Below are 25,899 nucleotides of genomic sequence, written 5' to 3' on the forward strand. Positions count from 1 at the left end.
GGGGGCGGCCAATCTGCGGGGCCCTGGAGGAACAACCAATGAGAGGTGCAGCATCATCGCGCCGCGCCGAGGCGCAGGGCGGGACTGTCATGGGGTAGAGGCGGAGCCCGAGGCCTTGGGGGCTGCTGCGGGGCAGGTGAGTGCGGACTGTTGGGCTACGAAGAAAGCCGCCGAGGGCGGGGCGTTAGGCTTCCCGCGGGGAACGGGGGAGGCGGGGCTGGCGGTTAGGTGCAGCGAGGACGCGCCTGGTTAGAGGAGCGAGTCCGCCTGACGAACGGCGGGCGTCCGGATTTAGGCCTCTGGCAGGGACCCGGAAGATCCTGGTGGGGGTGTCTGCGCGACTTGGGGCACCCGGGCCGCGGCTTTCCAGAAGGTCTCCTGCCGGGCGTGGGCGTCGCCTAGAGGCACCTCACTTGGCACCCAGGCCAGGTGCTTTCATTTCCTCTCGTGACAGGTGCTCGGTGAGTCTGTCCTGTCTGCGAGGTCTGCGTTTTCCTCGCGAGATTTAAGCATGGCAGAGCCAGGCCGCGGGTGGGTGCCCGGGTTTTCCCAGAAACTGGTGCCATGAGGACTTGGCTATGCGTGACAAGGTCAGCAAGCGCAGGGGCCCTATACCCAGACTGGGCCCTGCCCCTTTCCGTGGGCCATGACCTTGGGTAAACCCTAGGCCTTAATTTTCCTGTCTGTCAGAGGGGGATGATGGTGGTGTAGTTGCCTGGCACACAGGAAGTCTGCTAAAATCAGCAGCAGGGCTGATCCCCTATGTCGCAGATATCCTGACGGCCCCAAGGGTCGTTTGTGTGCGTCTTCTCGGTTTGGATGCTGCTTTGGCAGCCATCTGTGACTCATCTGAGGAATCCCTGGCCTGAGTCCTTCTGAATCTGCGGATTTAACACTTGATCTCTCTCCACATTGGTTCCTCAGGGAAGAGAGAGATGACTAGGCAGGTGGAAAGGACCACTGAAGGTGAGAGGCTTTTTATCAGGGGTTTCTATGTCTGGTGACATCCCAGAAAATAGTAATCAACTGTGTAGCTCACACTGAGGGCCTTGATCATATAGGTCATGTTATCTGGATTCTCTTTCCTGGGTTCTGTTCCTTTTCTTATTGGCCCTGGTGTTTATTAAGCTGTGTCTTTACTTCATGGATTCCAAGGAAAGCCCTTGAGCACATCTGGGAGGAGGGTGAGAGAGGGAAAAATGATGTGGCTGCTGGCCTGGGAATATACTTCTTCTCCTGTGAAAGTCTGAGGGTTAGGACTGGGCTTTACTCTACTTTTGAGAAGGATTTCTGAAGCAGCTTTGTGATTTGGGAAGCCTGAAGTACCAATGGGACACCCTGCAGAGCGACCACCTTCTGTCAGAAGCACACACAAACAAGCAGGTTATTGATGGTGCCATCCCATTTATGTACTGCTTGATGCTTTGTTTTCCAAAAGAAGCCGCATGCTATTGGAGGTTGGTGACTGGGGTAGGGGCCTGCCCCTTGTCTCATGGGCCCCAGCCAGTGCTAGGCATCCAAGAGGTGCTCCTCTGTACCGCTTTCATCCACTGACTGGCAACTCCATGTCAGGCACTGTTTTGGGCTTTCTCACCACTGGTATATGGAGGGGGCCTAGTGGTGGCTTAGGGTTGGTCTTCTCCACTGAAATCCCCTCTCCTGCAGGTGGCTGCCTGTCCAGCCCAGCACCATGCACACGCTTGTGTTCCTGAGTATGCGGCAGGTACTCCAGTGCCAGTCAGCTGCCTGCCAGGCCTTGCCCCTGTTGCCCCGAGAGCTCTTTCCCCTGCTCTTCAAGGTGGCCTTCATGGACAAGAAGACAGTTGTACTGCGTGAGCTGGTGCACACATGGCCTTTCCCACTGCTGAGCTTCCAGCAGCTGCTTCAGGAGTGTGCCCACTGCAGTCGGGCCCTGCTGCAGGAACGGCTCAGCACTGAGAGTATGCAGGCTGTGATCCTGGGGCTGACTGCCCGGCTCCACACCCCAGAGAGTGAGGCTGGCACACAACCTCTCTGCAGGTATGGGCTTCAGCTTGGGAGTGCAAGGAGAGTCCCCTAAGGTTCTTGGCTGGGGTTCTGGGGTTAGCAAGAGTTCAGTATGGGAGCAGGTATATTGCTTCTATCCCAGGGTGGCTGGGAGTGGGATGGGAGTGGGTCCTGCCCCTGGCTCAGGCCATCCCTGCTCCCAGGAAGCATGCTCTTCGGGTACTGGACATGACTGGTCTCCTGGATGATGGTGTGGAGCAGGACCCTGGTACCATGAGCATGTGGGATTGCACAGCAGCTGTGGCCCGCACATGCATTGCCCAGCAACAGGGCAGGAATTTGGAGCATGGGCCAGCTCCTGTCCCTGTGGAGGTTCGTGTGGACCTTCGGGTGAACCGGGCCTCCTACGCATTCCTTCGTGAGGCACTCCAAAGCAGCCTAGGCAGCCCACTTCGTCTCTGCTGCCGGGATCTCCGGGCTGAGGACCTGCCCATGCGTAACACTGTGGCCCTGCTGCAGCTTCTGGATGCAGGCTGCCTGCGCCGTGTGGATCTGCGCTTCAACAACCTGGGCCTGCGTGGCCTGTCTGTCATCATTCCACATGTGGCCCGTTTTCAGCACTTGGCCAGCCTGAGGCTGCACTATGTGCATGGAGACTCAAGACAACCCTCTGTGGATGGTGAGGACAACTTCCGCTACTTCCTGGCTCAGATGGGCCGCTTCACCTGTCTGCGGGAGCTCAGCATGGGTTCTTCTCTCCTTTCAGGCAGGCTGGACCAACTGCTCAGGTGAGTGGGCCCACCACTTTGTGCCTTTCCCTAATATGGGGACTTCCCTCGGGCCTGCCTGTTTGTGACTCCTGTGTCCCCACAGCACTCTGCAGAGCCCCTTGGAGAGTTTGGAGCTGGCCTTCTGTGCTCTGATGCCTGAGGACCTGCGGTTCCTGGCACGGAGCTCCCATGCTGCCCACCTCAAAAAGCTGGACCTGAGTGGGAATGACCTGTCAGGCAGTCAGCTGATGCCCTTCCAGGGTCTGTTACAGGCAGCAAGGGCCACACTGCTGCATCTTGAGCTGACTGAGTGCCAGCTTGCTGATGCCCAGCTACTGGCCACACTCCCTACCTTGACTCAATGTGCCAGTCTCCGCTACCTTGGCCTCTATGGCAATCCATTATCCATAGCTGGCCTTAAGGAGCTTTTGCGGGACTCAGTGGTGCAGGCTGAGTTGCGTACTGTGGTGCACCCCTTCCCTGTGGACTGCTACGAAGGTCTGCCCTGGCCACCGCCTGCATCTGTCTTGCTGGAGGCTTCCATTAATGAGGAAAAGTTTGCTCGTGTAGAAGCCGAGTTGCACCAGCTACTGCTGGCCTCAGGCCGTGCCCATGTGCTCTGGACCACAGACATCTATGGGCGCCTGGCTGCAGACTATTTCAGCCTGTGATCTTCTGGCTTTGGGTGATATTCACAGGTCGGGAGTCTTGTTGGAACTTTCCTGGAGGCTTGACACAAAGGCACTGGTTTCAGACTTAATGCAGGGTCTGCCTTGCTTCTTGGCACACCCTGAGTCTCCTGTTTCCTGTTACATGGTTCACTTTGCCTTGCACATACTTTCTAACTGGCTGACTATAGACACTGGCCTGAATTTCAGCCCTGCACTTTCCTATTCAGTATGGGTGTACTTTGGAGTCCTGGCCCTCTCTGTGGATATTCCTGGAACCCTAGTTGTGCGCTGACAGGGACAGTGGTTTCTCCGGGCCCTTCCTAAGCGTGCGTTGGGTTGAAGTCAGCATGGGGTCCTTCCGGAAGGCTTGGTGCCTCATACTGTGTTCCTTGCCCTCATACCCAGACCAACCTGTCAGCTAGCTTTGGGAGTGGTGTTATGAAGGTACAAATGTGCAGTGTATCTGGAACTTATATCTCTGATTTTTCTGTCCTAATTGGTAAGAGTGCCTTGATTCTATCTCGTGTTACGCCGGTATGACCACTGGGAAGCAACTGTCATCTCACCTATTTTCCTCCCCATCGTTGCTAACGATAACAGAACCTCTGACCAGGGCCAGCGCTTTTCCCCCTGGAAGGGCTTCTGGGAGCCTCCCTGGCTCTAGCCCCTCATGGCCCCAGGACTCCCGTGGGCGGCGCCATACACACGGCTCAGCGCAAAAGCGCGGCTTCCACTTTTACTGATGAGGGTTTGCGCCGGCCAATCCCCGGTGCACACGTCATCGGTACGTGCTGTGTGCTCAGCAGTGGATCTCATAGGCAACGCGCGGCGGGAGGCGGGACATCGGCGCCAGGCCCTCCGTCGTGCTTCGATCCTCGGGAGTCTCCACCGGGCCCTCGACAAACAGGGGCTTGGAACGATCAATGACGAACATCTCGTGGCCGCGCTCGTCGCGGAGCTCCTCAAGTTGCGCGAAGGTGCAGGGCCCGTCTGAGTAGTCGTTGACAAACAGCGTGCCTTCCCCCGGCGGCGCGCGCGCCTTTTTCCGCCTGCGACGGCGCCGGCAGATCATGGCTGCCAACAGCAGCGCTGTGAGTGCCAGCAATGCTATGGCCCCTGCGATGGCTGTCTGTGTGGCCAGGCCCAGGGCGCGGAAGGCCATGCTGCCTGTCTCATGCTGTGGCTCGTGGTCTGCGGGACGCACGACCGGGGCAAGAGGGGCCAGCCGGTGTGGCCGGGTAGCGTTCACCAAGAGGCGAAAGGGTATACGTGCGGCGCCTCCTGCATTGGCGGCTTCACACTCATATTTGCCGGCATGTGCCAGCGTGATATTGGTGAGGAAAAGCATGCCACTGCCGGTATCAGGAGCCCCGTGCCCTCCCAGGGTTGGCATTCCACTTTCCAGCTGGGCCTGGGCCTGTGGCCGGTTTTCCCGAGGCTGGGGCACCTTCCGCCAGGTTACCAGGGGCTGCGGGTAGCCTGAGGCCTGGCAGGCCACCCGCAAATCCTCTCCTAAGTTGGCTGTGACCACCAGCGGCTCCACATGTACAGAGGGCGGAATGCAGATGAGGCTACTGCCGGATATATCCAGGAGACTTTGCATCGCCAGGCGCGGGGGCTCTGCACACATGATCTTCTTGTCTCTGGAGCTAAGCAGTCGCTGGCCCCCTTCCTTGATCCAAGCACCCAGCCAGTGCAGGGCACAGTCGCAGCGCCAGGGGTTCTCTGTAGGCAGAACAGAACAGAACCTGTTGAGTTGGGGTTTACCCCTTTCCCATCTTTCACAGCATCTCACTAGATTCCAGAATCCTTGTCACCTCTTTGATTCCAAGTTCCCTAAGGTGGTGGCAGACCGTTCATTGCCTGTCCCTGAGAAAGCTTCTGCTCCTCTTAAGTTTCTCACTCAAGTTAAGTCTCACTGTTTTGGAAAACCACCATAGATATCCCAACAGCACTAAAACCTTATCTACAGATAAACTCTCCTGGAAATGCTCCCAATCCTGGCCAGCTATCTCTTTTCTGTTTTTGCCTGTCTGCCTTCTGATGGCCTGAAGGTATTCAAGAACTCTGGTACTTTTAAATCACTCTATCCTTTTCTGTCTTCCTTAGGTAGATGCTGGAGCTATCTCTGCCAGCTTACCCATTCCTGGCAGTTCTCTAACCTAGCTGCAACAGTGGTGTGCCCCTCCAAAATGGTGCACAAAGGTTTGGTATAGATGTCTTCTCCATATATGGGCCGGTTCTCTTCTACTGCCATTGTGGCCAAGGCAGAGTCTCTTGCCCCAAGAGTTACCTGTGAGGCGTAGGACTTGCAGACTGGCCAGGGGCTGCAGAGCCTCTTGGCTGATGGTGCCCAACTGGTTTCTGCTAAGGTCCAGCAGGGCCAGGGAGGAGAGCCCCGCTAAGGCTTGGTCTTCCAGCAGCTCAATGCTGTTTTCTTGCAGATGCAGCTCCTGCAGTCGCTGAAGTAGGGACAGGAGATAATCAGGAAAAGGTGCCCAGACAAGTTAGACTACTCTGAATTTTCTCCCCCTATTACAGTCAGCACATCAACTTGTACAGGAAGAGGACCTGCATCTAGGCCTTTGGTGCTCACCGCCAGGTGTAGGAAGGTGAAATCCAGCAGCCGCACCAGCTGGTTGCCTGCCAGGTAGAGCACACGAAGCTGCACAAGCCCTGCAAAGGCGGCTCCACGTAAGCCTCGAAGCTGGTTTCCAGTGAGCGCCAGCTCAAGCAGACGGGGTTGTGCATGGAAGGCACCAGACTCCAGGGCTCGAAGGCTATTGTTGTGCAGGTAGAGATGGCGCAAGGAGGAGAGTGGAGCCAGCGTACCTGGCTCTAGGCGCGTGATGCTGTTGTCCTGCAGGAACAGCGTCTGTGGGCCAGGGGAGGGAGATGCTTACACCATGGCAAAGCCTCCTACTCTCTGGGGTGGCCCCTACCCACCCACCCACGTGTACCCTTGGATACTTCAGTCCAGAGGCTTGGGATATGCTGCCCACCTGCGTCCCTGGGGGTATCCCCTGTGGGATGACTCGCAACCGCAGGGCACCACACTCCACCGTGGCACTGTAACAGTGGCAGGCAGCAGGGCAGCCCTCAGGGCAGGATGGGAGGAGCAGCAGCAGCAACAGCATGGGAGCCCTGGAGGCCATCTCCTGGGAGAGCAGCCCACAAAACTGCCAGGCTTCCTCAGGGTCCAGCTGTAGACAGGATGTGCCTCCTGAAACAAAGGTGGGGGGCCACAGCCAATACTCCAGAGCTAGCACAAGGGCATGAATGGAGGCTCACAACTTGTATCTAACTTTTTAATAGTTTTGTCAGCTCAAGAAATAGGTGAATAAAATTTTCTGGTTTCAAGTGGTGGCACACTTCTATAATCTCAACATGTGGGAAGCTGAGGTTTGAGACCAGCCTGGGCTACATAGCGAGACCCTGTCTCAAAAAGACAAAAAAAAAAAAAAAAAAAAAAAAAAAAAGGAATTTTCTGGTTTCTACCTTTGACGAACCACCTACATAAACACCGAGGGCATGAGGTTAAATGAACTGTTGGTGTCTTCGGCTTCTTCACAGAATGTGAAGGTCATGTGTGGACTCACCCAGCTCCAGACCCCTTCTGGACAAGTGAGGGCCTCCAGCTTCTCCAATGACATCTGTACTTTGGTGAGATTCTTTGAGCCCATGTAGCTCCCAGGGCCAAGGCTTGGGGAATGTCAGATGGCACGGTCCAGGACCAGTTATCCAAGCATGTGCAGAGGCTGAGAGAGCAGACTCTGGGTGTGTATGTCTCCTGTCCTCCCAGGAACCTAATGCTCAGCCCACAACAGAGGCCCTTTTTGCGTCCCTGAGACAAGGCCCAGGTCCCTACCTGAACTTATCTCACAGTTAATTCTAGTTCTTTTTGTCCTTTGCATTTGTGCTGTCCCAAAATCTTGAGGTTCATTTGTCACAACCTGAGGGAAGATGATGGTAGATCTGATCTTGGAGGAACTATGAGCCATAGGGAAGTCCAGGCTAAGCTTAGCAAAGCATCTACTGTACCTTCCTAGGAGTGAAGGTAGGCAGGGTGTTTGGAAAGTTGGGGCTTTTTCTCAGGTAACTTGTACAAAATTGGAAGGTGAGACAATAGGAAAATGGATTCAGGAGCCTTGGGCTTTTGCATCCTAGGCTGCTTTGTAAAAAGGCCTTTTTTTGGTAGGTGGGATCTTAGTAAAGCTGAGGTATGAGAGAAGAACTTGGGTTATCAAGTAGGTTTTTCTTTTTCTGGTATTGGGGAGTGAACTGGGCATATTTTACATTCCCAGCCCGTTTTATTTTTTTCTTAATGTGTTGGGTCTCAATTCACTACACTGGCCAGGTTGGGATTAAACTTGCAGTTTTCTTACTTTAGCCTCCCAGGTATGTACCACCATGTCTGGGTCTTTTTTTGAGGGGGTGCTGGGGATTGGTTCAACAGCCTCATGCAGGTGAAACACAAGCTAAGCACACACTCTACCACTGAGCTGTTTTCTAATGTGGCATCCTGAGTGGGCTGTGCTCAATGACGTCACAGACTATTGAGGAGTATGTGGCCAGTGCAGGTTTATGTATATGCACCAAAGGCCCCAGGGATGGAAAAGCTGGGGTCTGGTTTAAGTGCCATGAGTACAGCTTTAAATTTAATTAAAGGTAAGGCCAGGGCTGAGAAGCCAGCTCATCTGGTGTCAGGAAAGACAGGACCAAGAGTGTACTGTCTCATGGCCTCCAGCATCACCTGGCACAGTTTCCTTTGCCTGTTTACCAGGTCCTACTACTCATCCTGAGGTATACTGAAAGGAATCGAGTGGCTTTGATGTTTGTTTCAACCTTGCCCAAAACTGTTACCTCACATAATTATTTAAAGTCTTAGAAATGAAGTAAGTATAGAAATAAGTTTTAATAGAATAGCTTTGGCCAGACAGAAGCAGTTTCCAGGTGTCTCAACAATCCATGTGAGCTTCACGATGCTGGGAGCATTATCTGGGGCTGTGGGATTAACAGTCATGAGCTGGAAGGAGTGGCCCCTGGGTCCAGGACTTGCCTGCCTACCCACTAGCAGCAAAGCCATGGTCTCAGGCTCAGAGCTGCTGCTCACAGGGACCCCTGGGGTGCACATCATTGTAAAAGAGACGCGGGACAGGAATAAGGGCCTCTTGGAAAAAACAGCCCAGAAATCCTTTTACCACTGGAAAGCCCCCTAATCTGGCTAGGCGCGGGGCACGGCGTTAGCCTTCCAGCCACCAACCTGGATAGAAGACACGGAGCAGGCTATGCTTCCTCTCGAGCCAATATCTCGCGACAGCATTTGAGACCTGACACCTGAATCCCTCTCGACCTTCCCTGTCTGCACCTTGTGGCGCGGGTGGGTACCGGGGCCCGGGGGAGGGCGTGGCCTCCACGCTCCCTCCATCTCACCGGTCCGCACGCTCTTTGCAGGTTTGCTGGCCCTTTGCGCACAGGTCGGACGCAAGATATTGCTGGGATTCCGTCCCAAGACTGGCGACCTTGGTCCCGGGGGCCCGCTCACCTGACGTTCCCGCGATGTGCGGCTCCCCGCCGTGCCCGTGACAGCCGGGCCGGAGCGGCAGCGGGGAGGGGAGGGGAGGGCGCGCACGCGCGCCGGGGCCCCGCCTCCTGCGCCTGCCGCCCGGGACTGACGTCGCCTGTGTAAGCCAATTGCTTGGGGAGACCTGGGGGTGGGGGTGGGGGGTTAAGCGGAGTGGGGTTTGAGACCTCCGAGTCAGAACTGAGGGGCTGAAGTCAACAGCGGGGCCAAGTCCAAGGTGAGGGCCAGGCGGCGGCCCCCCCAGCGTACATGTGAGGGCAGTATGGAATCGCCGGGCGGGTACTCCAAGTGGGCGCTGAGCTCGAATGCTAGGGCTGAGCGCACCAGACCTACGCCGCCCGCGCGCTCCGGGGCCGGGTGGTACAGACGCCCATTGGCCGCCAGGGGCAGCAAGCGCGCTGGCTCGAAGGGCACGGCCAGGGCCTCGCCCCCGCCGCAGTAGGACAGGCGAGATGACCCATCGACTTCTTTCAGCAAATGAGTGAAGACCACCGGCCGATCCTCGCAGCGCAGGAAATTGCGCTCTCGGCCACAAGGCGAAATGAAGGGGAAGGAGGCCTCGTACCGCCCGCTATGGTTGGGTCTCAGGCGGGAAAAGAAGGTGACCAGGAATTGCAGGTCTAGGAGAGTAAAAGGTGCAGATGCTCACCAGGAGACCCCCAGCAGTCCTCCTCCCCAGGAAGCGCTGGGCCATGCACCACGTTAAAGACCGCTCCGGCCTCAGTGAGACCGCCAGGCCCCTTGAGGGACGAAGGAAGGGGCGCAGCCGTACCTTTAAAGCAGGTGACGAAGTTCTTCATTTTGGAGTCATCCAGGAAGAGCTGCAGACAGAGTAGGAGGCAGTGGACAGTGAGTCCCAGGGGGTAGGCCCAGGCCTGTGACCACTGTCTTTGCATCTCTGTGCACACTGTGTAAATCTGGGATATTCGCCAGCGGTGGTGGCAAATGCTTGTAATTTCTGCACTTCGGAGGCAGAGGCAGGAGGATTGAGGCGAGTTCGGTGCTACATAGGAAGTATACATAGGGAGTTCTAAGACCAGCCTGAACTATATAGCCATACCCTGTCTTTAAAAAAAAGATTCTACCCACTCCGGTTTAGCACTTCCTTGCAGATTTTGCGAGCCAGCAGCCCTTATCTCTTGTCTCTTTCAAGTTTCTAAGTTTCAAGTTTTTGTTGTTTCGTATTTTTTTTCCCTTGAGACGGGATTTCGTTATGTAACTCAGGCCCACCTGGGCTCGAACTTGCAGTGATTACGGAGTCTCAGCCTTCCAGTGCTGGGATTACAGGCATGTGCCACCATTCCCGGTTTCCAAGTTTCTAACCAAGATATACCACTTCCACTGAGGTTACCTGGCCTGTTCCCTCTGGGATATGCTGCACGCTCTGGGCAGGGCTCCTAAGATAGGTAGGGCAAGTCTCCCTCAGTCCTGAGACTTCAGCCCCAGGACTCGGGGACGCGGCGTGGTGTGGCAGGATGGTTTAGGTTGACCAACTTAGGCTAAGAACCTTAGCGTCCCCTCCGGGCCGCGTTTCCTCTGCCTCCGCCCCAAGCACGCCCCCCGACCCGCCCCCCACCTGGCCTTGATGATCCAAGTAGTAAAAATATTCGCGGGTCCGGGGTTCCGGGCTCTGGCCCTGCGTGTAGGAGACATTCCTTTCTCCTCTATAGGTTCGAGCGCCCTGTGGCCGTGCCAAGGCAAGGGACAAAGACAGGGCCCGGAGGGCCCCACGATGGGGCGGCCACATTCTTCCGTATCGGAAGCAGCAGGCCGGTCATCTGGGGAGCGGCGCTGCGGAAATAAGTGTCCCCCGGCATCACTTTTGTGCGCATTGGGTTCCGGCGCTCAGGTGGCAGCCACGCCCCGCCCTGATCTGCACGAGCCCCAAGCAGAAGGAAAGCAGCAGCAGGCAGCGAACCGAGTATCCACATGAACTTTATTCACACGAAGCGCCAGAGCGAGCGCCAGCGCCGAGCTGCCTCGAGAAGTCAAGGCCCATTGGAAGGAGGACCCTGCGTCACGGGACGCGGCGGACTGGGCTTATTTTTAATAAATAAAAACTCTAAAAATATATATATAAAAATTGGGGAGAAATGAAGTTTGACAACAGTTGGCAAAACTGATTCCGGGTGGAAACTGTAACCGACGCTAGGCTGGTCAACGCCACAGGGTGGCGACACAAGGTCGTACCTGAGGCGAATGGTGTCGGATTAGAATGTCTTTTAGCAAACGTCGTTGTCATTCTATTTATATCTCTATGCACAGATTCCAGACTACCCCAAGAAAAAAATACTCTCGCCCCCTGTCCGCCAGCCCTGAGCCCAGGAAGGGGAGGGCAATGTGCTCGGCACTGGGAACAGAAGGCACTTCTCGGGGCAAGGTGGCGCGGCCCTGGCCTGGCTGCTCCTGGTTCGCGGCGGGGCCCCATGCTGCCCAGGCCCGCGCTATAGCACTCCTTCCATGAAGCTGGTGTCCAAGTGCTGGATTAGCACACGCAGGAAGGACATCTCCTTTCGCGTGTTCTCGAAGATGATGCGTGGGTCATCTGACTGGCAGCGTAGGCAGTTGGGTGCCATCACCATGGCGAGGTTGCTGACGTCCATCTTGGTGATGGCCACATTGGCGGGCTGCACAAACACCTGTGCAAGGGATGAGGCGAAGGGTGGATAGGGTTGGGGGCGGGGCAGGGCATACCTGGAGGAATCAGATGAGGTAGCACAGCACCATGTGGTTGATGGGGCTGCACGAACGCCTGTGCAAGGGGTGAGGCGGAAGGTGAATACAGCGGTTGGGAAGGTGGCGCCGGGTATACCTGGAGGAATCGGATGAGGTAGCACAGCACCATGCGGTTGATGCGGGGTAGCGCGTGTACCACTGCCACTGCAGCTTCTGGGCTCTCGTAGTGTGCGATGCACTGCTCGTAGAACTCGTGCGGGATCAAGGGCTCCTCAAGTTCCCGATACCACAGCTTCAGCAGTGATGCTGCAGATGGGTGAGGCTTAGAGGGACCTGCTCTGGGGACACCAGGTCCAAGCAGTCCACTGGGCCACACTCAGGAGTGTAGGGAAGGGTCACCACAAAAGGGCCCCCTGGCCATACCACAATCCTGGAGGCAGGGGTGGGGGTGGGGATGCCTCAGAGACTGCACAAGTTTTTTGCAGTGCTATGCAGCTGCTATAAGGAGCTGGCCTGGACCCCCCCTTCCACCCCTATGCCCCAGGCTGAGCAGTTCTAGGGGCTTAACTGGGGTGACCCAAGACAGATGGTTACTTGAAGTGGGGGTGTTGGCCAAGGCAGCCTACACAGTTAAGAGAACAGAGGGTCATAAGATGAAGCCATGGCAGACCTGGACAGGAGGAAGACAACGTATTGAATGGCCCTTGGAGGGGTTAGTAGCCATCTCCCTTCTGGACTGTGCATGTAGGCCAGCACCTATGAACCCTTCAAGGCCCCATGGCCTACACCAGGCCTGTCCTTGCTGAGTGGGTTGAGTGCTCACCAGGGACATGGGGGTCCTCCAGGCCTGTAGGCACCTTCCACTGATCCACCTGCAGCTTCAGGGCATTCACTTCATCAATGTCCCCAGGAACCCTGGGCAGTACAGAGCAGGTCTCAGTTGAGAGAGCTTGGCATGCCCAGCTGCCCAGGGATGGGGGTAATACAGTCCCTCAAGGCCTCCATCTAGTTACCCCTTTCCTAGTGTATGTGATTTTGGGTCCCATTGCCACCTTCTGGGTCCCTTTCCCATGCACAAGGACCTGAGTATGAGGTCCTCCCAGGCCACCATCTCTTCCTGGACTTTCTGCAGGGCCTCTAAGGCCCAAACCTGCAACATTCAACTTTCCTTGTACTTTAGGGGACCTGGATTCTCCTGGTTCTGACATGTGAGCAACTATCATAGAAATGTGATACCTGCAGGCAAGGGCTGTCATATTCCTGTTCAGAGACATGATGTGAGTTGGTGTTATTGAGCTGTTTGGTTAAACCTGCACCTGGCCAGCTGCATGTCATCTCAGGCTCAGGTCTTAGGCACTGGTTCTGGCTGTCTTCCAAGCACTTTCAGGACCCTGGTGGCCATTTCTGCAGACACACCATGGCTGACTAGCTCTGCTGCTGTTATGGAGGCAGAGGGAACCCAGCAGACCTGCCTCTCAAGGATAGCGTCCTATCTTGTCTGTCAAGATCTGCCTCCATAAGATAACCCACCTTTCCATCTATTCCAAAGCAGGCTCACTGGGCCTGACTCAGTGGTTCCTGCCTGCCAGATATGAGTGGTGACACATGCCTACGGCCCCCACACCCAGGGCCCGGGATTGGCATGGCACCTGAAGATGCCCTCCGTCTGGTCACCATTGAGTGCCAGCACTTCCTCGGAGAGCCGCGTTTGTACCCAAGGCAGCTGCCTGTCCGGGTAACGCTCCTTCTGCATACTCATGATCTCTTGCAGTGAGCTGCCAAACATAGATGGGCTGAACACGGCGTTCTTGGCATGCCGGATCTCCTCCACGTTGGGCTTCTTCAGCCCCTGTGAAGACAACCACTCTCCTGGTCTGGCTCAGCCTCCCAGCTTCCACCCTCCTCGCCCTCAATCCTCCAGAGATGCCCAGCTTGGTGCCATTTCCCCCTTAATGCTTGGCTGGAGTTGCCACAGTGGCTGCCTTCCAGGCCATCTACAGCACCTGAAGTTGTAAGTGATCCCACAGGCTATGTGGGGAAATGGGAGCTATGCCTCAATGGGCCAGTTTGGGCTATCAGGGACACACAGGCCTGGGCTAGCTGACCTGTGACACTTCTGAAAGTCTGACTGCAGGACTGAGCTCTGTGGTAGGGTAACATATCAAAAGGGAGAGGAAGCAAGGAAGCTAGGCCAGGCCTTGGAACAGGTACAAGGGGCCCAAGGTACTTCCTGGAGGTGGGCTGTAGGAAAGAGGAAAAGGGGGCCAAAACCAAGGAGTGAGATCCTCTAGAGCAAGGAGGGAATTGATGGAAAAGGGGAGGATGGATGAAGGGCTGATGTTGCAGGCATAGGCGTCCACAGACTGCAGTGGTTGGTGCTCTTTGTGGGCCTCCCTGTAGCCTGAGACTGCCAGGGAAGGGGGTCCACTCCAGTGGGAAGTCTCCATTGTAGCTGTGTCTGGCCTCTGCACCTGGTCACACAAGCTGGGTTCTTAGCTCCGTGTACCCAGGATCCTACTCCTTGATCTGCACACCATGCTTGAGGCCAGGCTGGACATAGCCAGGAGGCTGGTCACCTAATGATGTAGGCTGCCTGACACCTTGGCCTCTCCCACAACCCCCTTGCCTGCATTGAACCTGAAATAGTGTCCTAGCAGGAAGGCCTTCCTGGCTGGCCACCTAGTTGGGCTCTGGGCCCCTCATGTTCTGCCACCCCACTCTGGTACTCCCACAAATGCCTGTACCTTCTTGGCCCCTGTCAGGGCCGCCTTCTGCAGCTTGTGGTAACAGTACTTGGCGTAGGTGCTTATCGCCACCCCTGGAAAAGAATGGGTGTTGGTCAGCCTGATGCAGATGAGTGGGTGCAGGGACTAACGTTGGGGGGCAACAAAGAAGGGCAGTTCCTGCAAGAAGGGGCACTAGGGTATGAATGGCTAGACTCACATTCACTCCTGACCAGTGGAGTGGTCCTTACTCTCCCAGCCAATGTTCTTTAGAGCAGAGACCCATATGAAGCAAAAAGGGGTACTTCCGTACCTCCATTGGTCAGGCTGGGGGAGAAAATCCTCTGCCAGCCCACATACTCCTCCACCAGGAGGGGACACGGATACTTCTTTCTAATGCCTCACTGGCAGGACAGGGCGTGACCTAGGTCCCAAGGCCTCCAAACCTCATTCCACACCACTCCACCCGGAAGCCCCACCTGGGGATAGGGGTGGGGTGAGGGAGGCAGAGGTCCAAGGTGCGGCCCACAGTTAAAGGGAAGGAACAGGGCAGCACCCTGACCCCTGAAGGAGGGCAAGGTAGAGGCAAGACCACCTTGGGACTCTTTTCTCAAGGGAAAGGATTTGTAGCCCCGCCCCTAAAGCTGAGATTCGAAAAGTAGTCCTGGAGGACAGAGCAGGTATTAGAAAGGGCATGGTACTGGGGGTCTGGACCTGCGCAGTGCTCCCAGGTAGGAAAGAAGAGGGAGGCAGACAAGAGCACACACCGAGAAAAGTCAGGGACAGAAAGGTGACCTGGACCGAGTGCTTCTGGGTATCCGTTCCCTGCCTCCTGTGGAAGGCACTGCCTGCTAATCCCATTGCCTGCCAGCTGCCAGGGTAAGGGACATCTCTAGATCCTGGAGATGTCTTTGAAAGGAAACAGTTTCTTATGGATGTCTGAGGATATGAGGGAGCTTGGACTCCAGTTCAAAAAACAAAGCAAATGTCTTAGTCCATAAAAACATTTTCAAGTTATAAAGTAGTTGTCACTGAATCCGTGAAGGGGATTTTTTTTTTTTTTTTTTTTTTTTTTTTTTTTTTTTTTTTGATACTGGGGATTGAACTCACCACCTTACACTTGCCAGGCAGGTGCTTATGCCACTGAGCTAAATCCCTGGCCGGAAGGGAATTCTTTAATCAACCAAACAAAACACAAAACAAACCTCTCATAGACATGTAAGTCCTGGACACAGCCACAGGTCCCTAGAGACCCACAGACCCTGGCAGAAGGTCTTGGTTCTAAACTCATCTGGCTCCAGACAGGGCCAGGACATTCCACCATAGGCCACTCTGCGCTGCTGGGAAGCTCTGAGGATCCCTTGTTTTGGAGAATGTATGGCACATACAGAAGAACCTGGACCACAGCCCTGCTATTCAGAGCACAGAGCAGGCAAGTTTTGCACTATTTCTCCCTGGCTCAGTGCAGTGGCTGGAACCTACTGTCATTCCATGAGGGGGTTGAGCTGCTGCTTCCTGCCCTTGGGGGAAGACAGGTCCTTACGGGCACACAGAGCCACCCTGGGGCCCAATGCTCAGGCCTTCTGCCTGTGCCTGCAGGGATTAAGACAGTATCCTGGGGAAACCGCTTCTTGGCTAGTGGTCGGGACATGAGAAACCTCTGTGCCTCAATTTCTTCCTCTGTGGGATGGGGACAGGAACGCCTGTTTCATGGGTGAGCTGGGAGCCAGTGACTGGCAGACAAGGTGCTGGCATCATAGTTGTGGGGTGGGGTAAGGACTGAGTCAGGGCCAAATGCATCCCAGGAGCAGAAAGCTGTGATGACTTCTGCTCTCTGTTGAGCACCTAGGGTGAAAAAGGCAGTGCTCAGAGCCAGCCCAGGAAAAAGTCACTTGGGAGAGATACTCTGCTTGGGAGAGATACCTCAGCCAGCACTTCCATCTACCTGGCAGCGGTGAAGTCTGGTTTCATGGTGGAGACTGCTACTCACAGAGGGGTTGACAGAGCAGCTCTCCACAGTTCCTGCTCCTGTGCCAGGTCCTGACTATGAGGCTGTGTGTGCCCACCTTGCCGTGCAGGAGGACTGCTCCTCATGCCCCACCTGCATGTGCACTGCAAGGTCCTGATGGCTTTACCCAGGCCCATATCCCTGCTTCAGCAACAAGCTTAATGGACAGCTGATGTCTGTCCAGCTCCCCGGTACCAGTGGTTGGCTCAGGCAGGAGCTCAGAGCTCCTTCCACTGTTGTCCCAGTGATCTGAGGATGGATACCCATGGCCTGGAACCTTACCCTGGTCTGTAGCTGCCCTGGCACAAACCTACTGAGGACATGCTTAGAGGCTCCTGGATGAGACCAAGTGCCCAGCCCTGCAGATGCCAACCTGGCCTCCTGTTGGCTCAAGAGTTTTTTTTTTTTTTTTTTTTTTTTCCTGTCTTTTTGAGACAGGGTCTTACTATGAGGTTCAGGCTGGCCTTGGGCTCACTTTGTAGCCCAGGCTGGTCTCAAATTTGCCACAATCCACCTGGCTCAGCCTCTCAAGTGCTGGGATTACAGGAGTGCACCACCACACCCGGCCCAAGAGTTTGTTCTAAACAGGACTCATCTGTAGATAGTTCCTTGTCCTTGTGCATAGGTCCCCCTAGTAAACAGAGAGGGCTTTCTAGAGGGGAGCAGACCAAGAGCAGAAGAACAGGTTCTAGACAGACCAGTGTGAACCCTATGAGGTAAAAGTAGCTCTGCACAGAGGAGATGCAGGAAGATCAGAGCAGGTTCAGGGGTGGGGATCAGAGCCTCAGGAGCTGAACTGGTGCTCAGTGGGAACCACTAGGCAGGTTGGTACTGAGCCAGGGCCTAGGCAAAGGGCAGGAAAGATCCCAGAATCCAAGCAGTCTTGCTGGGGGCCCACAGCAGAAAGGAAATTCTTGGTAACTCTTGATTAACATACTTGGTTCCCTGGCTGCAGGACAGGGCTATGGAGACCCTTGCCATAGGATGCCCTGACACTCACCTGTGGGTGGATCTAGGTCTTAGGCAGCTGGTCCTTATGCCTCCTGCCCACAAAACTCAAGAAACAAGGTGGGAACTGCTCTGGTATCGCCAAGAAAGGTACAGTATCCTGTTAGCCACCAGGGCCTCCAGGCTCAGGAGGTCCCAGGCCTGAGGTTAGTGCCCCTCCCCGGCCCAGAAGTGGTTAGAGAAGAGGCCAGGCGGCCGTGGCAGGAGAGCAGAATGGTGCAGAGGCAGCGCCAGGCTGCAGAGGCCCTACCATCCAGCTCTTCAACATAAGGCTTGGGTTTCTTTCTCAATTTGGACTTCTTCTTAGTGTTTCTTTCCAGGAGCTCTTTTATGTGCTGTGTCACTGGAGAGCAAATAGAACCATGAGGACCACAGAACACATGCCAGGAGCCAACGCCCATGTGTTTTCCACACTGGTGGGGAGGAGGCCCCTGGCTCAGCAGGGGCTGCGCCCGTCCAGCAGGGCACCGAGCTTGTCTGGGTGAGCGAGTGTGGGAGTGTGCATACACAAGGCTGCAAAAAGGTGTCAGGGCTCTTCCAGCACGCTGCGATCAGAAGGCCAGCCCCTTCGCTTGGGCACACCTGGGCTGGGCTGCACATTGCTTCTTGCTATTGCTAGTGACCTTGGTTATTTGTTGTGGGTATTTGTTATGCTTTGGGCTATAACCCAATGTGACACTGTCCCAGCCCCATCATCTTCCCCTCTGCCCTCCCGGCTTCCTTATTTCTGTCCCTATATCTTTGTTGTTGTTGAGACAACAACTGCATAGGTCCCACTATGCAGTTCAAACTGGTCTTGAACTCACTATGTAGCCCATGTTGCCGTCAAACTCATGGCTACCCTCCTGCCTCAGCCTCCTGAGTGTTGGGATTATAGGCACCACTACACCTGACTCTCTTCTGCGTAAGGCCAGCCACTTTCCCAAGAACCCTGGGTCCTTGTAATGAAGAGAATGGTATTTAAAATCTAAAAGCTAGGTGCTAGGTTAATGCTTATTGCTACTGGGATGCTTCTAGCTCTTCTCACCTAACAAAGCAAGGAAAAATATGTGTCTGTTAACACCTGCATGTACACACATCTATAAATATTTCTATATATACCCACTGTACCTATATTATTCTAAATATGAATTTATCCTGATGCCTTCAACTTTAATCCATTAACACAGTGATCATTCTAGCTCCCATTTCTTGCTTGTCTGGCTTCTGTCTATGTCTGTGTGTCTGTCTCTCTTTCTCTACCCAATCCCACTAATGAGAATTGAACTGAAACTTGTTCTTTTTTTTTTTTTTTTAATGGTTGCAAAGTTTTATTAAAAGTAGAAAAAAAAGGTCCTGCACAGTGGGTTTGGGTCAAGTAAAAGCAGAAGTACACCCTACTAAGTGTGGGCCAAATGCAAGAGAGAACACAGAGGGTGTCTTTTTTTAGGTCTGTTTTGTGCCAGGGTCTCTCCATGTGGTCAGGCTGACCTGGAACTCACTATGTAGTTCAGGGTAGCCTTGACCTTGCGGTGGTCCTTAACTTCCTGCTGGGATTACAGGTGTGTGCCACTATGCCTGGCAAATGCTATCTGAGTAGCACTGAATCTCGTTCATCCACATGGTATGCCGCTGCATTTACTTGGGCCTTTTATACATTGTAGCTTTCAGTACAGAAGCCTTACACAGCTTTTGTCAGATTTTTCTCAAGACAGAGTATGAATGTGTTTGTGGCACTGAGGATCCAACCCAGGGGCATTCTGCATTCTACCACTGAGCTTATATAGCAGCACTTTTTTTTTTTTTGAGACAGGGTTGCCCAGCCTGGCCTTGAACTTGTAATATAACAGCCATCCAAACAGCTGGGGTTACAAATGTGTACCACCAAGCCCGGCAGTATTCAGTCTTTTACCACTAAATATGATGTCAGCTATAAAAATATTTTAATTGTGGTAAAATATAAAGTTAGGTATTTAATAATTTTTAACGTACAATTCAATGGCATTAGCCACTTTGTAATGTCGTGCAGTTGTCACCACTATCTACAAAAACCTTTCATGTTCCCAAACTAAAATTCTGTACTCAATAGGCAGTAATTTCCTATTGCTACCTCCCCTGAGCCTACTTTCTGGTACTGGAGATCTAACTCATGACCTTGCACTTGTATGGCAGACACTGTGCCACTAAGCTATATCTCCAGCCCCAAAATAAAATTTTATCTTAAAAAATAAATAAAATTGTATCTTTAGACAGGGTTTCATTAAATTGCCCAGGCTGGTGATCTTCCTGACGCAAGTCTCCCAAGATTTTCTTTCAGGGGTATGCCATTATACTTGGCTTTTGTAGTTTAAGGAAAAAAAAAAAAAAAAAAAGAATAAAAAAGACTAGAATGTTGAATTTTGTCAGTTACATTTATTCTCTCTGTATCTTTATTGAGATGATCATGTGTTTGTTCTTACTTTGTTATATGGTGATTGCCAGTGATGGTGTGTGTGTGTGTAATGTGTTACTGGGGATTGAACCTAGGGTCTTTGCATTGATTTTCATCCACAGAACTTTTTTACTTTTTATTTTGAGACAAGGTCTCATTATGTCACTAAATTGACGGGGCTAGGCTAGAATTTGTAATTCTCTTGCCTCAGTTTCCCAGAGTGCCACCACACCCAGCTCTCCTTTTTCAGAAAAACACTGAGTCAATTTTCATTCCTTAGATCAAATCCACTTGGTCAAGGTGCATTAACTTTTTCATATACTGTAATATTCAGTTGTTAAAATATTTTAGCATCCACATTTACAAGGGGCATGTTGTTTTTTTTACAGTCCTTTTCTAATTTTAGTGCAGAATGACTAAGGAAATACTCACTCTACTCCAATTTTTTGGGACAGATTGCACAGGATAGACAATTACATGTCTGGTAGAATTCACCAGTCAAGCCATTTAGGCCTGGAATTTTCTTTGTGGGAAGGCTTTTAAGTGCAAATTCAATTTCCTTCATAGATACACAACTTTTCAGAGTATTTATTTCCTGTATTATGACCTTTGGTAGCTTCCATCTTCCAAATAAATCTGTTAATTTCAAGTTTATTGAATAAAGTTAATTATATCTCTTTATTGTCTTTTTAACATCTGTACAGTCTCCCATTGTGAGCATTTTTTTTTCCCAAATAGACAGGGTCTTGCTATATAGTCCAGGCTGGCCTTCAACTCACTATGCAGCCCAGGCTGGCTTTGAACTCACAGTAATTGCATCAGCCTCCCAAGTGCTGGGGTTACAGCCAATCTCTCATTCTTGATTTTGGTAACTTATGTCTTCTTTTTTATTTTTTATTTCTTTTTTTGGTATTGGGGATCCAACTCACAACCTCACACTTGCCAGGCTGGTACTTACACCGGTGAGCTAAATCCCTGTCCCCTGTCTTTTTTGCCCACAACAGTTTAGCTAAGGTTTATAAATTTTATTGGTCTTCTAAAATAATCAGCTTTTTGTTTTTTTCCCTATTGTTTCCCTGTGTTTCCTTCATTAATTTTTAACCTTGTTGTCTTTTTTTTTTGTGTGTGTTTATTTTTGGTAAATAAATTTTTTTTCAGTTTTTTAATGCAGTAACTGAAGATTTGAGATCTTTTCTAACAGAGACATTTAGGCGCTATAAATTTTCTTTTAAGAACTGTTTTGGCTACAGCCTCAGAAAATTTTAGTATGTCTTTATTGACTTTTACTTCAAAATGCTGATTTTTAAAATTTTTATTTGACCCATGGGTTCTTTAGTATGATTTTTAGTTTCCAAATACGTGGGGATTTCCCAGATTTTGGGGGGCACTCACGCCCATTTTAGTTCCACTGTGGGTATAGCACATGCTGTGACTCACATTCACTGACACTTGTTTTATGCCTCTTAGTATATCCCATCTTTTCTTCTTTGGTACCGGGGATTGAACTCATGACCACACACTTGCAAGGCAGGCGCTTATGCTGCCGAGTTAAATCCCTGGCAGTATACCCCATCTTATGGTGTTATCTGGGATTTTGGTCCAGATGGTCTGACCCAGAATCTCATCTCTTACCTACTCCACTGCAGAAGCTCTGTTTTGAAGTATTAGGGACTAAATCAGGGGCCCTGATCTTGAGTTATGTCTTAAGGCCTTCCTGATCGATTGACTGCAGGACAGGGAATTGGACCCAGAGTCTACACTAAGCTACACCTTCTTTTATTTTTTAAATGTTGAGACAGAGTCTCACTAAGTAGGCCAGCCTGGGCTTGAACTTGAGATTCTTCTGTCTCAGCTTTCAGGGTGCTGGGATTATAGGTGTGTGTCACCATGCCTGATTCTATTTTTTGAGATTTTGGTTAAGTTGACCAGGCTGGCCTCAAACTTGTTATCTTCCTGCTTCAGCCTCCTGAGGACCCGAGATCACAAGATACAGGCCAGGTATATGCTCAGCTTTTTCTGTTTCTGACTTTGGACCAATCCTTTTGTTTTCAGCTTTTGGTGCCCTCCTCCATCCACTGCTCGAGGAGGATGGCCCTATTCACTCTTGAGCTTTTGAGTCTGCTGCTTGCTTAGCTATTGTCTGGTTAGTATCTACCTTTCCTCTGCTGCCAAGTCAGGCTCCTGCCACTTACCCAATTGTTCTCTAGCTTCCCAAACAGTTTTTTTTTTTTTTTCCTTTTCTATTTCCTTCATATTTGTGGCTATTTTTCTTTGAGGCACTGAGGATTAAACCCAGAGCCTTCACACTGAGCCACATCCATAGGCCTTTTTTATTTTGAGACAAAAATGTTCCTAAGTCACTAAGTTGCCCAGGTTGGGTTGCAATCTTCCTGCCTCAGCCTCCTGGAACGCTGGGATTACAGATGTGTACTCCTCTGTCTGGCTCCTTTTTAACCATTTTTAAGTATATAGTTCAGGCACCTTAAATATATTTACATTATTGTGCAACCATCACCACCATCCAGAAATTTTTCATCTTCCCAAATTGAAGCTCTGTCCCCATTAAACACTAACTCCCTCACCCCCATTCCCCAACCTCTGGCTCCCACCATTCCACTTTTGCCTCCATAACTTAGGATGTCATGGAAGTGGAATCAGTCTTTATCCTTCCGGAACTGGCTTCTTCCATTTTGTACGATGTTCTCAAGTCCATCCATGTCTGTAGCATGTATAGCATAACTTCCTTTCTTCTAAAGGTGTCATAAAAATCCACTGCTTCACAATAATCCACTTCTGTATAAGCCACATTTTGTTTACCCATTCATATATTAATGAACATTGGGTTGTCTCTGCCTTCCAGCTACAGTAAATATACTGCCTTGAACATGGGTCAACAAGTACCTGCTGGGGCCCTTGTTTCAATTCTTTTGGGCACGGACCCTAAAGTGGAACTGGCAGTCACATGATAATTCTATTTTTAATTATTTAGAGGACTGCTACACTGTTTTCCTTGTGGTTTTTATTGTTTTCTGAGAGTTTAAGGTACAGTCAAAGCAAAGGCAATGCTCAACCTGTCATTTCTGACTGGGAGCTGGTAAGTCCTGGTGGGAGTATAAGGGCTTGGGCATCAGCGAAGCCCATGAGAGCTACACCTTCCACAGGACTCATACTGAAGGGCTCTTTCCTGCAACCTCATATCCAGGGCCAAACTTCCTTCACAGTCTGGGACAACCTATTTGAAGGGCATCCTGGGGGACAACCAGAAGATAACTGGTGCTATCTGCCATAATGGTACCAGCATACAAGACGACCCAGGCCAAGCTGAGGTCACCTCATGGTGACCTTTCGGGGGGATGACCACACAGTGGAGGTCATGCCCACATGCTGATGGACCAGTCAGTCAAAGGCTCTTGTGGCTGTAGCAAGCAACTCCAAGCACAGGAGCCAGGCTTGCTCCGTCCTTCACCACACATTCTGGGACAGGTGCCACCCCTCTCAGCTGTGGTTTCCTATGTAAAGGGCTGTGTGGCCAGGCAGTTGTCCTCTACAGTACAGACGACATCTTTCTAGGTTGGCAAGGTCTGTCTGACCAGCACCATGTTCCTGAAAGGGCTGCTTGCACGTGAAAGGCAACACTGTGTAGGGACAGTGAGCTGCTGGAAGAAGCCTGGGGCCCACTGAAGAAACGATGGCCACCTTGTGTGTGTACATCTCTTCTCTTGGCCCACAGCCAAGCAAGAGCCTCAGCCAGGCAACGCTAAGATTAGATCCTGGGGTTACAGGTTCTGACTGGATGCATGGTACTTTCTGGTGGGACCACACAGAACCCCAGTTCCTACTGCAGCCCATGACATTGAGAACTCACAGACCTCATGTGGCTCCCAGCCTAAGCCCACTTCTTTCCTATGAGCAAGCCAGAACCCTTGGGGCTGAGATGCTTGGAGATACACACAGACCTCAATGGTCCTGCATAGGGCCTGGGGCAAAACTCCCAAGAGCCCGCTGGTGGAACAGCCCAGCCACACACTTGCTGGTCAATGACTTCTAACCCCACTGCTCCCAGTTTTATTCAGCACATTCTTGGGTACCTACTGTGGACTGTGTGCTCTGTGAGCAGCAAAGACATATTTCTAAAGCCTCCAGTTTAAGGTGCATTTAACTACTCTTTAGAAGAACTCAAGGAGGTACCTATGAAACCAACAGGTAAGCATCCCCCAGGACTCTACCTGCTCCTTAAGACCAGGCACTGGACTCATGCTCTATCCCCAGCACAGGCTTTGCATCTACTGGGATCCATGTTAAAAATTTATTGCATAAATTCTGAAATTTCCCAAGTGGCTGAGGTACTATACGGTACCTGTACCCAGCACCCTCTGCCCAGTCTCTGTGCACACTGGCTCCACACCTGGGTCATGGAAAGAGACCTTGGTGGTACCAGCCAGGTTGCTTCTGTAGAGGCAAAGCTGCAATAGTCAGAGCTGGACTCACATGCCCTGTGGACAGAAGTGTATATGCTACATGAGTGTGGCTAGAGTCTGTTGATGTTAATGGTTGTGGGACAGAGCACTCTGCCCAGCTTAGGATGTAGGCTGGTCACCTGGGTGCTGCCTAGCTGAGACGTTGGGGTCACCAGAACCCGTATCACCTCTAGGGCGTTGCACATGGTCCCAGGCGGTCATCAGCAAATGGTGACCTCAGCTGGTCCCACCTTCCAACCCAAGGCAGCTTGCTCTGGTAAAGGCTGGCTGGTCTCCTTAAACATAAGAGAAGCCCATGCATTGGGTCTTGCACTGTAGTAACCATGATCCTTGCTGCTCAAGCCTTCAGGTAGGACCCCACTGAGATCTGAGGGCCTGAACCTTATGGGGAAGCTGCCCACAGGCTGTGGGATGATAGTCAAATGTGGCAAGTGCAGAGGGCTTGACCACAGTTGCCCTTGTCAAGGAGGACAACTGACCATGCCGGGCCTGTGGAGCAGAGTGGACACCACAGCAGAGACACAGAGCCACGTGCCCTGGTTTCAGCCAGGACTTGACCTTGGGGCCCAGGTGGGAATCTCTAGGGCAGGGACCTAGGAGATGTGTGTTTTTGCTTGGAAGGTGCATTTCTGTGCATGACTGGGCCAACAGGGCTGATGGTGAATGGGCCTCGCCCCCACCTCAAAGCCTTACCTTTGGTGTCATTGACGGGGTCCATGTGCCGGTAGATGTAGCCCTCCAGGTAGGAATGGAACTTGGGCGTGGGTGGGAAGAAGGCCAGGCAGATCGCCATAAGCTCCCAGCCTCGGGCCAGGCTCTCCAGGCGGAAGTTCTCAGTGGTCTGCCGGCACAGCTGGATGTAGAGCTCGTCCCGCAGGCCCTGCATGCTCCAGCCCTTGGTAGCAATCTCCAGAGCCACGTGCAGTGGGTCAGCCTTGGCCCGCCGGTCACCCATGTACATCTGAATTAGCTTGAAGATCTCACAGGCCTCCTTCTTTACATGCCGGTCACTGGTTACAATCATGGGCTTCTTGATGGACTCACTACTCCAGGCCAGCATGTTGGCAATGGATACCTTCCGGCGGAAGAGGCCCTGGGTGTGCTTGTTGAAATGCTTGGAGGCCCAGTTTTCAATGTCTGTTTCTGAGGATGGCTTGCGTAGCGTGAAGGTGGGGAAGACACAGCTAGAGCTGGGCACTGCATTGCGATTCTGCCGGCTGCTCTCAAACTGGGCACAGGCACCGAGGTCCTCAGACTGAGAAGGACAAACCGGACTGTGCCATCAGGATGTAGGCACCCCAACCTTATTCCCTACGTGGTGGCCAAGTGACAGCCACATGTAGGGGCCTAGCCACATGTAACCCAGATGAAGGTAGGGAAGACAGGACAACCCTGTCTAGCTAAAGACATGCTAACATCCAGCTTCTGTGGAAAGTACTGTGCCCACACCCCACCCACCCCACCCTCGCCCCACCAGTGCTTACCTCTGAATGACCCACTGCTGGCCCCAAAGCCTGGTTTTTCCACTGCTCTCAGACCTGCCCCTGGGCCCTGCTACATGGCTTTCCCCTGCTCATTCTGTTTC

At 52.5% G+C, this 25,899-nt stretch overlaps 3 protein-coding genes across 19 annotated transcripts in view; 1 reads left to right on the top strand and 2 right to left on the bottom strand.

Annotated features, from left to right (window-relative positions):
* The first annotated feature begins 270 nt into the window (after positions 1–270).
* Positions 271–3,923, top strand: Lrrc14 (leucine rich repeat containing 14). The gene is made up of 4 exons (XM_063231298.1): positions 271–461; positions 772–2,019; positions 2,190–2,774; positions 2,860–3,923. Exons 2-4 carry the CDS (start codon positions 1,691–1,693, stop codon positions 3,425–3,427), a joined length of 1,482 nt encoding a protein of 493 aa, XP_063087368.1. The 5' UTR covers positions 271–461; positions 772–1,690; the 3' UTR covers positions 3,428–3,923.
* Positions 3,924–4,149: 226 nt separating this feature from the next.
* Lrrc24 (leucine rich repeat containing 24) lies at positions 4,150–10,901 on the bottom strand. 7 transcript variants are annotated; one of them, XM_063231295.1, is made up of 7 exons: positions 10,588–10,784; positions 9,661–9,832; positions 6,430–6,650; positions 6,260–6,302; positions 6,024–6,103; positions 5,721–5,889; positions 4,150–5,152 (listed from the first exon to the last, which is right to left on the bottom strand). In XM_063231295.1, exons 1-7 carry the CDS (start codon positions 10,756–10,758, stop codon positions 4,227–4,229), a joined length of 1,782 nt encoding a protein of 593 aa, XP_063087365.1. In that variant the 5' UTR covers positions 10,759–10,784; the 3' UTR covers positions 4,150–4,226. The 7 variants fall into 7 exon arrangements, with proteins under 7 accessions (XP_063087365.1, XP_013001248.1, XP_023418144.1 ...); XM_013145794.3 differs by lacking the exons at positions 9,661–9,832; positions 10,588–10,784 and adding exons at positions 7,027–7,185; positions 7,296–7,380; positions 8,973–9,189 and having other exon boundaries at positions 6,024–6,302; XM_023562376.2 differs by having other exon boundaries at positions 6,024–6,302; positions 9,784–9,832; positions 10,588–10,901.
* A 27-nt stretch (positions 10,902–10,928) lies between these two features.
* Arhgap39 (Rho GTPase activating protein 39) overlaps positions 10,929–25,899 on the bottom strand; it is a 160,662-nt gene continuing 145,691 nt past the window's right edge. For 9 of the 11 annotated variants that reach the window (XM_003463699.5, XM_063231289.1, XM_063231288.1 and 6 more), the window contains 7 exons: positions 25,008–25,569; positions 17,677–17,769; positions 14,432–14,505; positions 13,337–13,536; positions 12,511–12,602; positions 11,824–11,993; positions 10,929–11,650 (listed from right to left, as the gene is read on the bottom strand). In XM_003463699.5, coding sequence (XP_003463747.1) covers positions 11,456–11,650; positions 11,824–11,993; positions 12,511–12,602; positions 13,337–13,536; positions 14,432–14,505; positions 17,677–17,769; positions 25,008–25,569 — 1,386 coding nt within the window. In that variant the 3' untranslated portion in view covers positions 10,929–11,455. The remainder of the gene's footprint in view (positions 11,651–11,823; positions 11,994–12,510; positions 12,603–13,336; positions 13,537–14,431; positions 14,506–17,676; positions 17,770–25,007; positions 25,570–25,899) is intronic. The other 2 variants (XM_003463700.5, XM_063231291.1) reach the window with 2 other exon arrangements.

This window comes from Cavia porcellus, unplaced genomic scaffold (assembly GCF_034190915.1).
Source record: "Cavia porcellus strain 051 isolate PalLab524CR breed Dunkin Hartley unplaced genomic scaffold, mCavPor4.1 scaffold_19, whole genome shotgun sequence".
Classification (NCBI taxonomy): domain Eukaryota; kingdom Metazoa; phylum Chordata; class Mammalia; order Rodentia; family Caviidae; genus Cavia; species Cavia porcellus.